The sequence below is a fragment of the Neopelma chrysocephalum genome, unplaced genomic scaffold, assembly GCF_003984885.1.
Source record: "Neopelma chrysocephalum unplaced genomic scaffold, ASM398488v2 Primary Assembly neopelma1_75, whole genome shotgun sequence".
Taxonomy (NCBI): domain Eukaryota; kingdom Metazoa; phylum Chordata; class Aves; order Passeriformes; family Pipridae; genus Neopelma; species Neopelma chrysocephalum.
The window spans coordinates 3,923,763-3,945,181 of NW_020897736.1; the positions used below are offsets into that span (position 1 = coordinate 3,923,763).

At 42.7% G+C, this 21,419-nt stretch overlaps 1 protein-coding gene across 13 annotated transcripts in view; it reads left to right on the forward strand.

The window, feature by feature from the left end:
- The window catches only part of SEMA6D (semaphorin 6D), a 217,067-nt gene that overhangs the window by 186,008 nt on the left and 9,640 nt on the right, over nucleotides 1-21,419 (forward strand). For 8 of the 13 annotated variants that reach the window (XM_027688109.1, XM_027688115.1, XM_027688113.1 and 5 more), the window contains 12 exons: nucleotides 16,512-16,668; nucleotides 17,046-17,157; nucleotides 17,734-17,794; nucleotides 17,908-17,970; nucleotides 18,057-18,158; nucleotides 18,379-18,469; nucleotides 18,746-18,865; nucleotides 19,347-19,435; nucleotides 20,185-20,402; nucleotides 20,511-20,642; nucleotides 20,839-20,994; nucleotides 21,078-21,251. In XM_027688109.1, the coding sequence (XP_027543910.1) occupies nucleotides 16,560-16,668; nucleotides 17,046-17,157; nucleotides 17,734-17,794; nucleotides 17,908-17,970; nucleotides 18,057-18,158; nucleotides 18,379-18,469; nucleotides 18,746-18,865; nucleotides 19,347-19,435; nucleotides 20,185-20,402; nucleotides 20,511-20,642; nucleotides 20,839-20,994; nucleotides 21,078-21,251 (1,427 nt within the window). In that variant the 5' untranslated portion in view covers nucleotides 16,512-16,559. The other 5 variants (XM_027688110.1, XM_027688108.1, XM_027688120.1 and 2 more) reach the window with 5 other exon arrangements.

Below are 21,419 nucleotides of genomic sequence, written 5' to 3' on the forward strand. Positions count from 1 at the left end.
GGCGGGCGGAGCGGAGCGGGCGGCCCCGCCGGCGGGCGGCGGCCGCGGGCAGCAGCAGGTACGGGCAGCGCTGCCGAGCGGAGCGGGAGGGAGCCGGCGCTGGCCGGGGACGGGGCGGCCGGAGCGGAGCTGCGGGGTTCGTCCCCAGCGAAGTCGCCCCGGGGCGCTTTGGGGTGAGTCGGGGCTGTGGCGCCGCGTCGGGGGCTGAGCCCGCCCGGCCGCGGGGCTCGGCGCTGCCGGCGGGGCGGGCGCCCGGCGAGGCGTGATTTACGGGCTCCCCGGCAGCAGCCGGGCGCTGGGAGGCAGAGGGAGCTGTGCTTCCAGCTCCCCATCAATTATGGATGGAAACAAATACTGGAGTCAGTTGTGAATTATCCCCGCGCCGCGGCGGGGGCAGCTCCGCGCCGCCCTCCTGCCGAAAACAATGCTCAGGTGCGGAGCGGGGAAACTTTCTTCTTTTTTTTTTTTTTTTCGGGGGGGGGTTGGAGGCGTTTCAGCGCTGCAGAAACCGATACAGCCGCTTTCAGGGAGTAATTAGGAAGGGTTTAAAGCCTTCTTTATTATTTATAAGGTTGAATGGAAATGAAAGGTCGCACAGATATTTCTAGGTGGCTGTCCGGGTTGTGTTTTAAAGGGCTGGGGGATGGTGGTGCGGGGTTTTTTGTGATTGTCGTTGTGTTTTATCTTGTGAGTTGAAAAATGCGATTAAGTGCTTTAGGTTGATGTGTTAAAAACATTGTAGTTCCGGTGGATATCCCACTTGTTAGCATGAATATAGCTAGTCTTAAATTAGTGGTTTTCTGCCAGTCTCTGAGTTGTTTCTTACTTCTGGTCAAGATTATGTCTGTATCACAGGCATTAGCCTGTGAGTAATTTGAGCAAAATTCAGCCCTCAGTGTGTAAAGTCATTTGTATTTATATGTGTGTGTGGCTTAGAATACATTTACTTTTGAGCATAGCAACAGCAATCATGGTTCATAATGCTCACATATGTGGCACTTGCTGTACAGATGGTATTGTAGCTTATCCATGTACACACACAAGCTTCACACATAATGTGCAGGAATTACAGCAAACTTCCTCCAGAATACTGTTCAGTGCTCTGTAAATGTGTGGCATTTTTTTCTCCTTGGAGAAAAAAAACATGCATCTTTATTGGGATACCTTTGTGCTCCAAGTTTTTGGTCTTATTAATGTTTTAATTCCCTAAATATTATGTGAAGGTACAGCTTCCTACTGTCTTAGAGGCTTTTACTGCTGGTCTGTTGCTCTCACATACAAATAGTTTCACAGAGAATTTTCTGAGGTTCTCTCCTTTTCCCAAGTCCAACAGGAAGCTCATTGTAAAGCTTTGCAATTACTTTTGTGGCAAAAGAGAATAGATGTTTTTCCTGCTTTATTCACACTATAAAATTCTATGCACCTCCAAAGTCTACTTCAGTTCCTTTCAGTAAATTAAGCTGTACGTAATCATGTTTAATGTAGTAAGTGACAGGCATATTTTGTTATGTTGGCAGATATTGTATAAACATTTACTCTGGCTTAGATAAATACAAATTGCCAGCTTAGTGCTCTGATTTCTTTTCTATATAATCATGAACTTGAACACTTTTTGTGTTAACTAATATAAACCTCAGGCTTTCTTAAATCAGAAAGGAAAAGTTTGTAGTAAGAATTTATTAGCATTCTGAATTATGTAGCTCAGATTTGTTTCCAAGAAGACAGCCAAAAAAGTATAACCCAGAGGCTCTAAATTGGTTTATTTAACCAGCTTCCCACTTTCATCTGCACCTTTAGTTACAGTGAACATTCCTCCCCCATATCCTGCAGTCTGTCACTACCTGTTCTCCTTTATGGTCGAGATGCAACAAAGATAACATCATTTTCTAAATGTGCTTTGTGTGATGCAGGAGTGTGTGCCAGGAATACAGTGATGGCCCTGTCAAAGCTCTACAAACCAGCTGTATGGCTGCGGGTTTTTCCCCCCAGCCTCTCACACCCTTTGAGCTGGACCATCTGAACGTTTCTGGGAACGGCTCAGCTGAGCTGACTATTGCAGCAGATACTATAGCCCTTAGAGCCACCATAACTTTGCTGTGTGTTTATGAAGAGCACACTTTTAGATAGAATGCTTAATTATATATGCAATCCACTCTGACTAAATTGGCCTTTGATCCGATCAGTCCTGTCATGAGAGGTGTGGGAAGGAAAACAAAAGTCCATCATAGAACCTCTCTTCAAAGTGTATATCAGGCATTTGTAGCAATGTATCTTCTGGTCTTACTACAGTTGATCACATGCAGATTTCAGCTCTGGAGTTTTAGGGGTTTTGAATTCTTTTTAAAACATTAGTGCACTTAACAGAGGATTCAGTATCCTCTGAAGTCAGGTGAAGCCCAATTGGATGGATAGAACCTGTATGGAAATGTTGAAATGCTATGGTTGTTCTTCCTTCTGAAAAAAAAAAGAAGAAAGAAATTTGAAATCTGAAGTCTAGTGGAGATCATGTGTGAATACAGTCAGTTTTCATCAAGTGTTTTACAAGTGATATGACTGAGACTGTTTCAGTTCTAGTCTTTGTAAGACAAAGGAAATAGCTATATCAACAGCTTCTGTGCCTATATAAGCTTATGTTGAGCTTACTTATGTGATCTGATATTTTTCAAGGCATAGACTATGTGTTTGCTTTGCTTGCTGAACAGAGGAGATGGTGGTTGATTACATACTCGTCGTTAAACATACCTCTAATTCCAGATTGATAAAATCGGATACCTTTCCACTTGATAAAGTAATAATTTGCTCCACAAGTAATTAAGAAAAGATAGAATAAGGCATCTTACTTGCATTGGGTAGTACAAGTTATTTTCAGTCTTAGCAACTCTGTATGTAATTAAAGCAGTTCAAATGTCGCTTTCGTCAAAACTGCTGCTCGAACAGATGATCTCTTTTCTTACGCATCTGATAAGCTACAGCAGTTACTGCTAAAATCTATCTAAGCCTTCTTATTAAGTTGTTGCTTGTTCTGTGAATAGCTGCCAGCCTTGAGTTCAAAAGAAAGTGGGTTCTGATTTGTTCCCATGTCACATGGAAGAGGTGTGCAGTGAAAATCGTGTTACTGCCCTTTCGACGCTGTTTCCTGGAGCTCTGTGTGTTGTGTGCCATAGCCCACTTTCCCTCGTTGTGGCTTGACAGTAATTACAGTACAGCTAATATAAGAAGTTGATTCAGTTTATTCAGACGGGAAGACTGTTGAATTGTCCCACTTCCAAAGTCAAATGTTTGTGTTAACCACAGAGATCAAATCTGTAGTGCACATATATAACATATGAGTAGTGTTTATTTCCCTAACTTTTCTGTTCCACTCAGCTTTTGTTAACTAACCCAGATTAGCATTTTAACAACCCTGAAGTGAACTTCTGCCATTCTCCCTGCTTGGACAGTGTGTGTAGACCATCCATCATCCTGTCCTTGGCCACAACAGGCTACTGGCTCCATAACCATTTGGAGCTACACAGAAACCATCCGACTGTGAACAGCACAGCTGGCTACAGCAATTTTTTCTTCCACGCCAGTGGCAGCATTGTCTGGCTATGGTAACTAAAGTTAACATCCAGAACGTGAAGTTTCTTTCATTCTGGCACCCCTGCCCAGCCCCGCTGCGGCTCGGTGTGCACACCTGCGGGAGGAAGGGCTGCAAAATGGCTGTGAGAAGCGAGGCAACTGCTGGACTCCTTCTTTTCGAGGCTCCAGTTTGGAGACAGCAACCTGTTGTCTGGAGCGGGATTACATTAACTCTGTCCGTACTCGAGAGGGAGCTTGCTGGCCGAGTCCTGTGCGCTGTCAGTGTGCGGGTCAGGGTGTGCTTTGAGAGCCGCCAGCTAAAGAAACAGAACTTGCCGCTTTAACTTGGCCACGCAAACTGCCAAGGAGCACAAAAAGAAATGGAGAATTTCGGCTGTGTATTTCACACATTCTTGTAGAAGCCTTTTTAGTTCCACAACGGAAACCATGTGATTTTGCAGGATCTGTGCCCAGACTCTAATACTTGCTACAGATGCTTTCCTTGGTTTGTTTTGCAGATCTATGAATGCAATAGGAAAGAAGTCGTTACAGGATTTGTTGTTTTAATTCCGATGTGTGCTATGAATGGCAGGTAACCAGCAGGTGAATGTACTTGTGGCTCTGCTAATTTTACTTGTTGAGATTTTTGCATAATTTAAATAAATTGGCCTAGTATGGCTGTCTATCATGTGTGAGCCACTGCTTTCTTACTGGAAAAGAACTTTTGATTTCAAGAGCAAAGGAGGTCAAGAGGTATTACCGGGAAGGGAGGGGCTAGATGGGAGTGGAGGAGCAAAGAAGTGGTGGTGAAAGAGGAGGAGCAAGGAGCTCAGGCAAGCAAGTGACATTTGTTCTGTCCAGAATGGTTACAAACGTTGTAAACGAAATCAGTCCCTGGACAGCTTTGATTTATATTCTCACACAGCAGATTGGCCTTGGTCTGCCTGACCTTGGTAACATAACAGAGGTCGTATTTGCACACAGATACTCTTCTTGCAAAAAGGTTTGTTGTTGCCGTTACTTTCTTTTTTTTTTTTTTAACCATTGCATCTAGGAGGCAAATTGCAGCCCAGGTTTCTAATTGGATAGGTGCTGGATAAACACAGACTAAAAAAGGATGAATCCTGTTGCCACAGTGGATGGTTTAAGAGAAGAGATGGCAGGTAGGTACAGCCAGGCAGTGGCCTCTGGAAGCAGGAGAGACGTGTTGGGCTGCACAATCAGCAGCTGTGCCAGCGCACAAGCTGCCTAAGCATGGCTGAGCTGTGTGTGATGGGGAGAGGGGGCTCACATGATTGGAGGCATCAGAGGCAAAGGGGAGCTTTGAAGAGAGCTTGGGATGAGAATGAAAAGTTAATTGGCAGATGCATGCTGGGGGGCTCTTCAAGTGTGTGAAGGACAGCAGGGAGGCAAACACAGAGGTGCTTGTCTGGAAAGGTAACGAGAGAGCAGTGGGGACCATCATCACAGCCCGTCAGAGGTGGGAGTGGAACCTCAGAAGAGATGAGAGCTGATCAGCTGGTCACTCAGCTCAGCTACTGCAATAATAGGCTTTTCTTAATGTGAGCTACATAGTTCATCTTTCTTTTACCAAATGGCCATGGCAGCTGGGACTCTGCTTTCTCAAGCAGCAGTAAAGTAGCAGTTCACACCTCTGTTGGGTTGGACCTTCCTCAGAGCTTTATTGTGGTGTGAAACAAAAGGTATTTCCCTCAAGTGCTGCTGCCTCGCTTCCCAGGCCGAGTATGGGTGCTGGTGGTGGGCAGGGACTGCAGCGCCAACAGGAGGTGTTGCTGCTATTTCTGTGTGTGTCTATCATGACAGATGCACTTTGGGGTCAAAAGAAAATTTTCACGCTTGTATTTCAAGCCCCTGCTTATATTGTGCCTCCATTTAGGTACTCCTTTCCCATGTTGTGTGAACACCTACATGTTCTATCGGGCTGTGTAACCATCCTGGTTTGGGAGACTACAGGGAAGAAAAATGTGTATTACAAAGACCTCAGTGTATAGTTAAGGCTATAGTATTAAAATTTTAGATAGTGTTTGAATGTAGCCCTGTGTTAGCGAGGGAGTGTGACTCTACCTGTTGGTGTGATGGTGGTTAAAACAAGAAAGGGCTGTAAGCAGTCTGTGTTCCCTAAGCAGCACTCTGGTGTGAAATACCAGAGCACTGCCTGGCAGGTCAGGGAGGCTCAGTGCCCTGTGGAAGCAACTGGAACCAACTGAGCTGGAAGGCAGGAGAGGACCCTCCGGCTCTTCAAGAGTTGTCCCAGAGCCACCATTGGCACCCCTGGCAAATATACCTCTTTTGTGCATTGCCACCTAGGGACGAGTGCTGGGGAGAAGGGTAAGGGTAACAGAGGAAAAGCAGTAGTGTGAAAGCTGTCAACACTGTGTGAACAATGTCCCCAGGTGTCTCATGAAAGGAGTAATGAGGGGGCGTGGGGGGGAAATAATCTTGAAGAGTTTAATGATTTATTTCAATTTGCAAACTTCTCTCTGTGACAGTTTCTTTAACCCAGCACGTGTTTATCAAAGATTAACACTAAAAAGCCAGTAATTTGTTTTTGCTCAGTTAAGTCATATTTTTTCTTCATAAAGTAAATGCTGTGGATATTTTTAGCATTATGTAGGTTTTTTTCCTTGATGATAACCTCAGACAAAAATAATCAAATCTCATGCTTTGGGGATTAATCTGATTTCCTGCAAGGGTACAGATAGATTTTTTTTTTTTTCTTGTGTACCACTGTACAGGTTTTACTGTGAGAGTGGATTATGGCTTTTCCTCCCTCTAAAGCATCAGGTTTTCATCCTCACCAAAAGCGTAACAAACACTGCTTGTGGTTGAACAGTGGTCTTTGGGGGCAAACTATGCCAGCACAAACCTAAATGTGTTTGGTGCAGATGTATAAGAAAAATAGACCTGCAGATTTAAACAGTATGGGGGTGACTCATGTTGACACTGGGCCAATATTACTGGTGACAATACAAGGATTTAAGGAAACATTGTAATTGTATTGGGCATCTGGGGAGGTCTGTGTGGAAGAGAGAAGGGGACAGGCTGTAATATAAGGCTTTAAAACCCTTCCCTGATTTGCTACAGATTTCCTTCTGACCTTGATTCAAGCACTTGCAGTCCATATGTTACTGATTTGAATATCTTTTTTATTTTTACTTTTAAAGGTCTGATCTGTGAGTTCTCTGTGGCGTACTAGTCAAAATGCCAAAGTATTGAGATGCGTGTATTTCCCTGTTTTGCAGAGTGAATGTTACCATGAGGTGATGGAGCCCAAGTAACAGAGAGAAAGAGGAGGGAGAGCTGGTGCCCAGCACAGCTGCATCCAGTTCCAAATGACTGCTGAGGGTGGGCTCTGCAGGTTGTGTTTGGTCTGTAGAAAGTGGGTGGTTTTAGGATGCAGAGTTCCCCAAACTGATGTGAAGCAACACAGGGATGTGCCCAAGCTTGGGACCCAGAGCAGGATAGCCATGGCTGCACATTGCACCAATCCTGCCTCCAACCCCAAACTGGCAACAAATGGGTATAATTTACCTTTTACTGAGTTTGTATCAGTTTAGTAACTTCAGGAGACTGTAGGGCAAGGAAATCAGCTGGATCAAATCCTGCACTAATACCTCTGATTTCTAAACAAACATAAATTTTTCACCACTACTCCTCAGCATTTTTAGTAAGCCAGGTCATCCCAGAAGACCCTCAGCACAGGCACCTCTCAAGACATGGGTCTTGTCCCTCTGACTGTCCCCAGGGTCTCACATCATGAGCACTGATGTTCCCCCCCCTCTCCCCTGTGAATATGTATATACATACATTTACAAATACACACTTGGAGACTACAAAAGCAGCAAATGTGATAATGTGATCCAACTGTTCAGTGCTAGGCTAGAAAGAAGTATTTTTCTGCCATTATGTGAAAATTTAGCGTGACTGGAACAGAGTCTGCATTTGATTAGGCAATTTAAGAAATGTAAGAGACTTCATACTGTAGGGCAGTGCTGCAAAACAATTGCTCAGAACATGTTCTAAAATTGGTTTGCCTTCACCAGATTTCCATGTGTTTCTGCACGACATCTCAAATGAAAGTATGAGCAGTCACGTGGCAAGTGACAACAGTTTGGTATTATGGTAAATAAAAACAGAAGTTTAAACAATTACTTGAAATCCTGAGTAGACTTTGAGATGAAAAAAAAAAACCAACAACAAACCCAAAAACAAAAAGAAAAAAAAACAAACCTAACTAAACAAAAAAACCAACTCTATTACTTTCCAGCCTGGGAAAGACATTTCATAACACATCCTTTCACTGGTGTAGTTAATCTTTAATGCTTAACAAGAGAATAGTAATCGTTAACTTTGAGCTCAAGCTTCCTCCAGGTTTTCATGCCTGTATTTTGTACATGTAATTGATTGTGGCCAGGAAAGTGGCAGAGCACATGCTTTGCATATACAAATAGGTAACTGGGTGGCCAGCTACCAGATTTGTCTGTGCAGAAAACCCAAGACTAGTTAAAAATGCCTTGTTCCCCACTGTCTATAGGCAGTGTTCCTACAGGCAAGGCTGGCTGCCCATTCCAGCCCTGAGAATGGCATACTGATAGTACTAGCACAGAGCTTAAGATGCTCTGATGTGTTTTTGCCAGTTGATAGTCTTCTGTGTCTCCCCTTGCATTTTCCAGGAGCCATTTACTTTCTCTCTGAAGGGGGAGCAGTGGCAGCCTTCTCCCTGGCAGTAGCAGCTCAGGCCAGCAGGCCCCCTGCTCCAGCAAGGCACAGTGATGCAGTGCTGGAGGGATGTTTATAGCAGGGGAGAGCAGTGGGTGGAAAGAAGTGATGCTTTCTGGAGTGAGGTTGACAGCAACATTGTCTGAGGCACAGCCTGTTGAACAGCAGATGTGCCCTCTCCACAGTGCAAATCCCTTTTTTCTTTGTCCGTCCTGCTTGTTGGGATGTATTATTTCCCCCAAACCTCCCTTCCATTTCAAAACATCCCATTCGCTTCATCCCGTAGGCCAACCCTGACCTCCTGGGCTCCAGCCAGGACTAAAATGGGCAGCACTTATCTCAGGGATCAGGGCTGGAGCACTGCTCAAGGTGCAGGCTGGAGAGACAGCAGGGCTCTCAGACAGCAGGCCCAGGGCGCTGCCAGCAACTCGCCCTGGCTGTGGCGTCAGCTGGACTTGTGCAAGTTGTGCCTGAGACCTTCATTATGTCCTCACCTGCAAATACTGGTTTATACCTGTCTCAGAGTTGCCTTATCAGATGATGCCTAATCATGCTGAAATGAGTGGCAGTTTTCCTATGTAAATCATGTTCTGCAGGCTTGCAGGAAGAATACTTACTTCCTTCACTTCCAGCTCTCACTCACACTTGTAGCCAACCCTCCTTGAGGGAGGAAAAGTAATACTTTGGTCTAGGTTTTTAGGCTTTTGTTTGAGGCCAAGGGGGGCAGTTTGGGTTGTTCCCAAACCTGCATCTAAGCCTGTATGTTGTACTGTAAGTAATTAGATCTTTGCCATCATGGCTTAAGAGTTCTTGCTAGTTTTCAGGATAAAACTATTTCGGTCTGAAACATGCTGATCAAAAGCACCAGACACCTCTGACCCAGCTGGGAGCTGGAGGCACTCAGGACTTCACCCCGATGAGCCACAGCTGCTCTCCCCAGCAGGGTGGCTTTGCTTTCCTCGGATTGGGGTCAGGGCAGGGGTAGGAACTCATGCTACCAGTGCTGCCCATGGCCAGGAATTAATGGAAGATCAGTGCCAAGAGTATAGAACAAACCTTGAACATCACTGCACTGACATTTGCTGCACCAGTCCTTGGATGCTTTCATGAATAAATTTAGTATATCCTAGGGCAGTCCCAGTTGGGCATGAGCAGTTTGAATTAATGAAATGCAGGTCTGCTGAAATGGTGAATCCAGAGCACTGCTTAAGTTAAAGTACCTTGCACTCCATCACCGATAGCTCAACCTTGGCAAAATTTCAAGGGAAGGATGTCCTACAGGAGCTTTGCAAAACAGAACAGATTTGACCATAGATGTGAGCCAAAATCAAAGGTTGGTTTCAGCTGAAGCACTTTTGTGTCACCCTGGTAAGGGAAGGTAGTTAACATTCACTCTCAGAAATTAACTTAAAATGAACATAATTGAAGCAATCACTTACAGTTTGTTGAGCATTTTATTTCCTTTCCTGCTGAAACTACCTTGTGTTCAAGTAAATTTTTGATCACAGGAGAATTTAGCCCTCAAAGTGCATCTAATCAACCACTAAACACTTGCATCATTAAAAGTCACCCTATCCATTTTGCAAGCATTCTGTCAGCTCATTCTGGAGAAGAGGGGTACGCTTTCTGCAACGTTCAAAGCCTGCAAACAACTGAAGTGTAGCTGGCAGTACCATAAGCCAATTAAGATGAAAGCTGTGATACTCAGTGGTAGGGTTTCATCACTTTAATATTAAACTATCTTTTTTTACTTAGGCATAGATCAAGAGGTGTTAATGCAGAATCCTTAAAAGAAGTCAAGTATTATCTTAAAATAACAGACCTGTTATTTGCACTTTCATGCTCAATTAATATATCTGCTCCAAATATCCTAAATTTTTTCTTCAGAGCTGCAGACTTTAAGGTTGTTGTAGAAAGTCAGGAGGGCTATATACAGCAAGTTTAAATTTGGGTGTACCTTTATAGGACAGAAACAGGTTTTATTACCTATTTATTCATACAAAATCATGCTGTACGTTTCTCAAAGGGACTACAAGAATTAAGTACATCTCTTTTATTAAAACCACAAATATTTTTCTGTGCTATTTGATAATTAGCTGAAACAATCTGTCACCAATTTCCACAACATGGATTTATCACATCATAGACAATCTCCAAGATTTGAATGTACAGTAAACCCGTGTGTCAGGCATTGCCTTCAGGAACTTTATTGAAGTCAGCCTTCATTAGAAGAAACACATACTGGAATGACATTAAAAAAAATTATAAAGAAAAATCACACTTGCATTGATGCTGGCTGTTGTATCCCTGTTTAGGGAGGATTTACCACACTATAATGCAATTGCATCATTGGAAAACCTATGTATAGCTATGACCTAAAATGGGAATCTAATCCCTTGCTTCTCGTATAATAAATACTGATACAGATTTTTAAGGCAAATGTTGTGTTCTATGTGGAATACTTTCTGGCTTGTAAGCAAATGACTCATCATACCCATTTCACACAGTAAGACACAAGAAAAAAACGAAACCAAAAAAACAGAGGCAGGACAAAGAATAGTTGGTTCCCTCTCTGGAGTTCAAGCCATCAGACCCTAGGCCATGCTGGTCTTACATTTTGACTCCAGTGATACAAAAAGGCTTCATTTTCATGTTTTGATTACCAAAACATTTTTTGACCTGGTTCCTCCACTATGTGGCTCTGCTCTAGTTATTTTATTCCAGTCCCAGCAGGGATTAGGTATCTGAGTGAATATTCTGGTGTATCTGTGGTTGCCAATGCATACATTTCTATGAGTCTAGGGCACCACTGAAGACAGCCTGTACCACCTTCATATATTTTCTTCTGAATGTTTTATCTTCTGAAAAGACTGACCTGGTTGACAACCAAAATTGAGCAACAACCTACATTTCTTTACTAGGTACAAGTGGAGCAGAGCCCCAGTGCCCTAACGGTGAGCTGTTCTCTCTGCAGCTGTCTCAAGAAGTTGAACTTCTCTCACCTGGTAGCAGTTACCATCAGCAAGTAAACGCAGATGCAGATCCTTAGCACACTAAAGGGGAGTCACTGCCAAGAGGTGTTTTAACTTCATGAAGCCCAGAATCTGAACCATACCCTTTTCAGGTAGTGCTTTTTAACCTGCTGTTAGTAGACTGTAAGTGATTTGTGCATCAAAAGGTGATCCCTGAGGCTGTAGTAAACAAGATTTTTAACTTTTCTATACTTGCCCTTTGTATCCAAAAAAAGGGGAGAGGTGCTGAATAGAAGTTCCCATTCAGAGACTAATGTAGTGAATTGCAAGTGAAATCTGTGACTTGCTCTAGCCTGGCCAGCACATCTTTGTTGCTTGAGTGTCTTCTGGTTAAAGAGCCCAATTGCTCAGTGCCCTGAAGCCACTGTCTAAGGGTTCCCTGTGACCCTCATCAAGGGTTGTCTCAGGGGCTGAGTGGAAGTTGCTGAGTGTTGCACAGGATCTTCTTTGCTCTGTGTCAGAAACTGAAGTCTCAGCTGTAGGCCCTGAGAAACTTGTTGAACATCTCTGAACAAACAGCAGTAAAAGATATTTATTTTTTGTTTTGTGTTAACTTTTATCTTATTATTAGAGTGGTTTCACGCTCAAGATTTCAGAAGGTGCCACCTGAGAAATGCAATAGTTAGTGCCTTTGCACTAATTAGTGCCCTCAGGGAGCCATTTGCATGCAGGAAGGAACAGAGGACAGCAGGGATTTCCTGATCTGTCCAAGTCCAGTCACTTGGGATTGTGGCAAACCACACCATCAGAAATTGCCTAAGCTCAGCATGTTACTGATCAGTTCTGCCTGTCCCCCCTCTACGTTCTGGTTCACTTGTACCTTCATGCACAGAGGACATCCTTGATCTCCCCGAACAGCCTGAGTCTGGTGGAGAAGGAAGACAATGTAGTCATTTACTCAGCTTTCATTATTGCAACCCTTTTCTCCATTCCTTGCCAAACTCTCTACAAGTGAGCTAACTTTTAGGATGTATCTTTTGTTCTGACCTGTCTTGAACTTGAGCCTGGATTTGCCGTGCTGCTCTCCTGTCTGTGCTTTAGTGTTTTGAGAAGCGTTTATTGCGTTAAGGAGATTTTTAAGATTTTTTTTTCTCAGTGAGTAGAAGATATTGCATCAGTCTGGTTTGAAACCATTTTATATGTTGCTTCTCCCCAGCTGGCTGAATGCCCTTTCCCTTCCCCCTTCTCTTTTACGTGGCAGAGCACGGAAAGATGATTGATGGAGTGTCACCAGCACGTTGTCAAAGGCTGGAGTAGATTAATGGGCAAGAAACACCAGCCTGTTCCCCTTCATGTGTGATTGTTTGAAGGCAGGCTCATATTTTAACAGAAATTATATCCTGCTTCTCTGGATTCCCCCAATCAGGAATTGAAGGATGGGATTTGTAGCTGAGATTGAAAGGTACCAGCCACAAAGGGCCAGTTTATTACTTGGGACAACTGCCTGCCTTCCATTTGACCAGCAGCATCTCCCTGAGGCCCATTTCAGGTTGCTCTCCTCTTACACAGTGTGGATTTGTGCCACCAGTTAACATTTATACCTCTAGTTCTTTGTATTTGTAGCCAACGAGTAGTTATGGCACAGACCAAGTGGCCAGAAGAGCCCTGATTTGTGACTTGCTCTCCACCTGAGTGGCACTGGTCACTGTGCCCGTGCTGAAAGGAAGGACTGTATGTGACCCAGAGCAGCTCAGGACCTTTGAAAAGGCTTTTTTGGTTGTTGGCCTTGGTCACAAATTCAGCCTTGGTCTGTGCCTCAATTCCCCAGCTGCAAAACAAGGATAGCAATATGGTAATTTCCAAACACTGCACTTGCCATGGATTGTTTCCTAGCAGAAACGCTAGGAATGCAATTTATAAGAGAAATTAATCAAAGACCGGTCTGAATCCTGGCTGGGGAGAAATAATCAAACCCAGAGTATGATTGTTTTCTGCATTTTCTTGAAGGTAGACTTTGCCAGCATTTTGTAATCAGCTATTCTGGTCCAAACAGATACTTCATCATTGTTATTTGTAGTCCCCAGTAGTGGCCTCCACTAAAAGGTTTGAATGTGGCAAGAATTACATCTTTCACACCAGCCTATCTGTGTCTACCAGAGGCATACACCTGGCTGTCATAAACCCCTGCTCCAAGGGCTAGATGGAGCCCATTTTTCTGATTATCCAGGAAACAGCTGTTCTTCCCAGTTTATTCTCTGTTCAGTCTGATCTCAAGCCTATGTCCAACCAGATAAAAGCTGCATTCAAGAGCCTCTTGAAGCAGGTGCATTTCCTTTTCATATGTAGCTGGAAATCAGAGCTACTGTTAATGTTCTTGTAATAATTTTGCAAGCAAAATAACAAAAAAATCTGTACTTCTTGCCTGGCTGGTGAGAAGTGATTGCCTCTGGTTTGCTGATCCAGTCCAGCTCTCTGTCTGCTCTTCTCTCCTGTCATGACAAAGGTCTGTGCTTCATGTAGATATTTTCTTTGATAGAGATTTGTGACAGGTGATGTTCAGTTAGAAGAGATTGCAGAACATAACTGTTCCTGCCCTGTATGTTCTCAGAGTTCATCTCTGGAGTATACTGAGATGTTTCAGGGGGTTTGAGGAAGACATGAACGTGAGTTTGTTTCTGCTCTGGATGCCATCTCTGGGGAGACACATCCTGTGGATTTACATTTACAAAACTTCTCATTCCATGAGGGAGTATGATATGCCCCCTGAAATTTGAATATAATTGAGAGAATTGAAACTCTCCTTGTTTACGTGGCGTTTCAGGTGTTTCCTTGTTGCTTTTGAGACAGTTTGCTCTGTGTTGGCCATGACAATCGTGACCCAAAAAAAAATAGCCTTTTTTTCTGCAGCTGTTTCCTTGAGTCCAGAAGTCAGTATCTGCCTGTGTAAGGCAGGTTACATGAAAGTTTTGTGACTGTTGCCCCAATGAATTCTTCCCAGATGGGACACTGGCAGGAAAGAGAGGAAAAAAGGAACTCTGCCCATGCTTGGTAGAGGCAGAACTTGTGCAGTTTGCAGGCTGTGTGTGATTTGCAGCTGGGCCAGGGTCTCTTTGAGTCATGGTGTGTGGGCCACAAACAGCCTCATCTATGCTAACTCCAGCCTACATGGCTGGGAGAGCTTCTTGCTCTTTGGCAATTTGTATTCATTTGTTCTCCAAGAAAACAAGGCTTCAGGGAGGACTTTCACTAAGCACCTTATGGATGTTACTGTTCACTGACTCAACGTACAGTTTTGTGCCTCCCCTTTCTCTTTCACTGGGATAGCAGTGGATTGGATATTTGGAGCCTGCTTTTCTTTTAAAAAAGAACCAAAAAAAAAAAAAGATTGTGTAACCATTAATGATTTGTTATTGTGTCTGGGAGCCACTGTGCTGCAGGACTTTGCTCTAATGGTGCTTTCACAAGAAAGAACTAATTTGACTAACTTTATTAATTCCAGTTTGTTTTAAGTTTGCTCATTAGTAATTTAACGCAAGATGCTTCAGCTGAAGAGGCCATGTCAGGACAAGGAAGAGCAGAGGGAAAGTGCCAGGAATCATTAGTGTTTATTAACCACTGCACTCATCAATCTTGACTAAGAGCACAGCCCATTCGTTCTGGACTGGTGGACTGAGATACAGAAATATCATTAACAGTGGAAAATGCTTCTTTCCAGGTCAGTCTGTAATGGGCAGGCATCCAGACAACACCCCCGCCCCCATCCCCAAACGTTACCAGCCTCTCAGTTGCTCTGCTCACAGTCCAGCCTGAACTGACAGCTCAGCAGCCTTGTGGAAGGAGGAAGCCCTGCCCTTAGCCAGCCGTAGTATCAATTAACAAATACAGCATTTTTGTCCCCAGTAAGCGTTACTGAAAGGTTAAGTGTTGTTATGAAGGGGTTTTTTTTAATTGCTTTTCAAATTATTAAATGATTAATACTTCTGTGCTTTGCTGGATCGGGTCTGGCACCTTGTGCTGGCAACGTGGTTCCTCTCACTGCAATTCTTGAAACATTAAAATGGAAAGGTTTCTCTTTTTTTCTGTTTAGACAAAGCATTTAATAACTAATTTCAGCAACTGCAAGGCACTGAGCTGATGACTCAGAGCTCTGACCTGTGAATCGGGGCTGAATGAATGCCTCCAAAAGGTTGGAGGAGGGAATAATACAACATTTGCCAGGTTTCTAATGAGAAATATGACCCTTGCCCAGACCACTTGCGGTCATTAAAGATCACATTTCACTTTGAGATGTGTTTTCTTGCATCCTACCCAAATTGCAACTTGAGTAGTTACATTCTTGCTCACTAAAATATCTCTGTGGTTTAATTGGAGAAGTTATGTTTCCCTTCCCCTCTTAAAAGCTTTGTTGTATAATGTTGTGGTGCTGTCATAATCTGTACTGTACAGTCTATAGGGCACACACAACCCCCCCCTCCAGTGAAAGCCTCTGAAGTTGCTGGCTTTCAACAGTAACTAATAGAATGAGGGGGAAAGTGGCATTTTGGGAACCCAATTCAATATTATCCCCTCATTTAAGTCTCTTGCCCCCCTTGCAAAACGTGTGACAGTGCTGTAAGGGCAGCATTTTGCATTTACTGTGCACATGTGTAAGTCACTGCAGAAGACAAAGCATCAAGTGCCTGGTCCTTGGCATAAGGTCTTTGACAATGGGCATGTTAGACTGAGTACTGTGATGGCACAGCCTGGAAACAAGCACTAATATTAAAACACAGCATGGGTGTTTGGACAGACTGTGTGTGCCATGACGTTTTGTGGATAAGATTTAGGTATTTTATGGGAAATGGGTTTTTATTGGATGACATTCAGTGATAGAGGGGATGGAAAGAGATTGCAGTTTAATTAAAATTCTAATCCCAAGTTTGACAATTTTTCTTGCCAGGTCAGCAGCCTGCATGTTCTGATTCCTGTGAATTTAATGGTCTGACAGTTGTCAGCTTCTTTGGAAATGCCTCTAAATCCAGCTAAAAATTAGCAAACATCAATATGTTTCAGGGCAGCTTTGAGTTAGGGGGATGCCATGCAGCAGTTTTCCATCAGTGTGCCTACGGGAGCCTTTCCTAAGCTCCAGTTCAGTCCACTGCTGCCAGTGCTCAGATACAGACAAAATCTGCTGTAGGAAGTCACGTTTACTGTCCTGTGCAGCTGAAATCTCACTGAAATTGTGTTCCTGTTTTCCAGGTAGTTGAACAGTGTTTCCACAAAGGTAGTGCTCATCCTTGCCCAGCCATGAGGCTCCCTCTGCTCTGTGCCTTGGTGACGCTAATGAGCCTGTCCCGGAGCCGAGCTGTCAGCTTCCCTGAGGACGAGGACCCCATTAACGTTGTTGACTACCACTGTAAGTTAATCTGCAAGTGGTGCTAAACACCAGGGAAAAAGTTTTAATGTTGATTTTTTGGGTTTTTTTTTTTCCTTGGGAGATTGAAAAAAAAAAAAAATCCGATTCCTTTCAAATTGAAATGTGTTTACTGGCTTTGTATCTTTAATAGAACACTTAATCATTTTCTTAAAAAAGCAATCAGAAATACAGCAATAACTTCAGGAAAAAGAACATTTGCTGACATTAGCCATCTTTTTCTCATTTATATTCAAGACATTACTCAAGGAATTTAGTTTAAACCCTTCTACACCTAGTATATACAGCTAATCAATGCCATATATTGATTCTTTAGCTCTATAATCCTGAGTGATGGTGTAGCCCATTTTTACTTGCAGATTCAAGGCAATATCCAGTATTTAGAGGACGCCCTTCAGGCAATGAATCTCAGCACAGACTGGACTTCCAACTAATGCTGAAAATTCGAGACACACTTTATATCACTGGCAGGTAATTTTCCTTCACTCAGTTCATTAGATTAAAATTCTTTTCTCTTCTGGTTTTGCATTTATGTGTAAAATTCATTTAGAAAAATGTGCAGAATATGATAAAAATTAGAATTGGGAAAGGACTTCCCAGAGAAATATACCGTATCTATGGCCAGTGCATGAAAATTGGATTTGAAGGCGGCAGTTACTGTAGTTAGGCTAAAACCAATGATCAAATGCTCTTTTCCCTCTTTTATATTGCTGCCCTGCCTGATAAAAACCTCTCCTGATCGCTTTAAACTTGGACTGACACGTCAGGGATGTCAGAAGTGAGGATAACACACTTGCATATTTACAGCCCAGGTTAGTCTTTAACTGAGTGGGCAGGCAGAGATGAGGAGCTGGACACTGCAGGTGCTGCTTAAGGACCACACCAATAAAAATCAAAACCACCCCATGTTTCCCATGAACAACCTTCTCAGAAAATCCAAAAGCATTTCGTAGGAGTTTCTGGTCTAACACAACATTCTAAAAATCAGTTTAGCTTATCAAATACAGAATTAATGAATTTATTGGTGTCTTTTTACTCTTCAAACAGGGACCAGGTTTACACTGTAAACTTAAATGAAGTTCCAAAATCAGAAGTTACTCCAAGCAAGGTGAGTAGATGCAGGTGCTGGAAAGGGAGAGGTGTTTTCTTTGGCTTTAATTTTTTTTTAAGAATTTTCTATGGAAAGGAATTTCAGTGTTCTTTTCTGGTCTTATTTAACAGAAATTAACATGGAGATCAAGGCAACAGGACAGAGAGAACTGTGCTATGAAAGGCAAACATAAAGTAAGTTTAGCACATTATAGAAAAATTGTTCTAGTATTTACTATATATGTGAAGTCTGTGATTAATATGTATTATTCTCTTTTCAGGATGAATGCCATAACTTCATTAAAGTCTTTGTTCCAAGAAATGATGAGATGGTGTTTGTCTGTGGAACAAATGCATTTAACCCTATGTGCAGATACTATCGGGTAAGAATATTGCAGACGTCATTAATCTGTTACTGATTTTGCTTGCACTGATTATGCTTTAGCAAATACATCCAGTGTGATTGGGGAGTGCTTCAAGGTGAAATAAAAACAGACAGAAGCCAAGGTGCTGAATTAAGTTTTGTGGAAAGACAGTGTTGTGCTTTTGTGCCAGTGCACAAAATAGAAATGACACTATCACCCATTTATTCTTCTTCTCCAGCTGAATACCTTAGAGTATGATGGGGAGGAAATTAGTGGTTTGGCAAGATGCCCATTTGATGCCAGACAAACCAATGTCGCCCTCTTTGCTGGTAAGAACTTTTGCTTGTAATGAGTCTAAATGATTAATGACACCAAAGGAGCCAGAGAGCTTTTAAAGCCAGCACAGGAAAGCTAAAGGTGTCATGGTGCCCCTGCTCTTAAATTTTTAAAGGGCCTCCAAAGGATCAGAAGCTGACCTGCTAATAAATAGGTTACAGCAATTTGGGGAAATGTGACAGCAAAAAAATGGGGGAAAATACAGGCTAATCAGAATTCTCTAGATTATTAAAGGCCTCTTAATATCATGTTTTCAACTTCCGTTTTAGATGGAAAATTGTATTCGGCAACAGTAGCAGATTTCCTGGCAAGTGATGCTGTTATTTATCGCAGCATGGGGGATGGATCTGCCTTAAGAACAATAAAGTATGATTCCAAATGGATAAAAGGTAATTTGGGGAGTATTTTCCCATACACATAGCAAATGTAATTTCAGTGGCACAGGTCAGGTAATTCACAGCCAGCATGCTTTACACATATGCTACAATATCAGCATGTATGAGGCCTTCAGCGTGGTATCATTACAACAAAAAAGCTGTTTAATGCAAAAAAAAAAGGAATAATTTTTGTTAAACGCTTCAGTGAATGAATTTGCAGTAACAAAATACCATAGCTGAAATAGAATTTCTCTGAGGCCTTTTTACAGTCTAGTAGCCAACACTAAAGACTTCAAGTTCACTTAAACTCCAGTTTCAAGTTCATTTAAACTCCAGTGCACCCTTATTTGGCCATCTTAAAGTATCTGGAAGACTGGAGCTCACATTGGCTGGTGTGGGCCTGGGGAGGAGCCGCCAAGTCACACAGCACAGTCAGTGTCGTATGATGATTGAGCAGCTCTTTGAAGTAACTTCTCCTTGCTCTTTCTTACAGAACCACACTTCCTCCATGCCATAGAATATGGGAACTATGTTTATTTCTTCTTCAGAGAGATCGCTGTAGAGCACAACACTTTAGGCAAGGTCGGTATCGACAGGGAGCCGTCGGGTGGGTGTGAGTCGCAGCAGAAAGAGATCATCCCAAACCAGCATCAGGAACAAGCACAGTTTACAGTATGAAGTGGGGACTAATACAAAGGTTGCACAGTTTTCCCACCATTATAATTTACAGGGAGGGAAATAAAGGAGAAATAGAGCAGTGCATTCTTCAACCCAAAAGCTGTTTCTGGTCTCTAAGCCTTGCTGTTAGGCGAGCTCACTACAGGTATCTTTCAGTGTGCTGTTGCCTTAACTCTTGTGGCAAGTAATGGAAAATCTGAGGGTGTTTTCATGCTTATTAAAGAAACAAAAGAAAACAACACAAAAGAAGAGTTTCAAAGAAGTTTCTCTAATGTCCCTGGATATTGAATAATTCAGTCATGCCAGTACAGAGTATAATACTCATGCCTCACCATGGAAGGATATTCTACAATAAATTATTAAATCCTTTACACATGGTTAATTAAAGTGTTTAAATCTCAATAACAATACGATTTTGAAGGGAAAGAAGGGTGGGGACAAGCTGTGAAGATGCATTTGCTTTGTGATACATTAAGATGCCTGTGCACTACGAGATGAACACCGTTTGCTTTCATCTTTCCTGTGCAGATAAATGACAGCGTCCTGTTAACAAAATTATCTTTGCTGTTTTATTAACAGCTCGGAAACAAGCACTGTTTTCTTTGCATCTCTCAAGCCTTCCTCCCTTTTCCTTTCTTTTCTGTCCTCAACAGGCTGTGTATTCCCGTGTGGCACGCATATGCAAAAATGACATGGGGGGATCCCAAAGGGTCCTGGAGAAACATTGGACATCCTTTCTGAAAGCTCGACTCAACTGCTCGGTTCCTGGGGATTCATTCTTCTACTTTGATGTTCTGCAGTCTATCACAGACATAATAGAAATCAATGGAGTGCCCACAGTTGTTGGTGTATTCACCACACAGCTTAACAGGTGAGAGATGAGCAGCTTTACATCAAAGGTACTTCTCTGGTTCTCTCTTACACTGAGATTGCTGCCATTGTAGTCTGAGTTCTTACAACTGTTTTTCTAATTTTACAGCATTCCTGGTTCAGCAGTGTGTGCTTTCAGCATGGATGACATTGAGAAAGTCTTCAAAGGCAGATTTAAAGAACAAAAGACTCCTGACTCTGTTTGGACAGCTGTACCTGAAGACAAAGTACCAAAGCCAAGGTAAAAGGCTCTTACTCATGGTGTCATAACATTGTTCTTGTAAAGAGCTACCTTAAATCAGCTGCACTCTTGAGTGCCTTGTTGGGTAAAACCCAAAGCAGAACTTGACACTTTAGCCATAAGGATGCTCATTAGCTGTCTGCCTTCTCTCATTAACCAAAATACCAAGAGGAAAACAATGTTGTTCTCATTTCAGACCTGGCTGCTGTGCAAAACATGGCCTAGCAGAGGCTTACAAAACCTCCATTGATTTCCCAGACGAAACGCTCTCCTTCATCAAATCTCATCCTTTAATGGATTCAGCTGTTCCCTCAGTCACTGAGGAGCCTTGGTTTACCAAAACACGTGTCAGGTATGACATTGTTCTAAAATAACACATGTGAAAAGGAAAACAAGAAAATTTGCTGTTACTGATATGCCTTTTGGTCTTGCTAGATACAGATTGACAGCAATAGCTGTAGATCATGCTGCTGGACCCCACCAGAACTACACAGTCATATTTGTTGGCTCCGAAGCAGGAGTAGTACTTAAAATCTTGGCAAAGACCAAGCCCTTTTCTTTGAATGACAGCGTATTACTGGAAGAGATTGAAGCATATAATCATGCAAAGTAAGTATTACCAGAACATCTAAGCTTTTCATCTAGTACTTGGTACCTAGCTAAAAAAGATTATGGTAAGAGAAAGCCAGCTCATTATCACCAACATCACCATTTGTTTGTCATTTCATCGTGTTCCTCGTGTTGAATAACCTGAAAATATTTGGTCACTTGCCATTT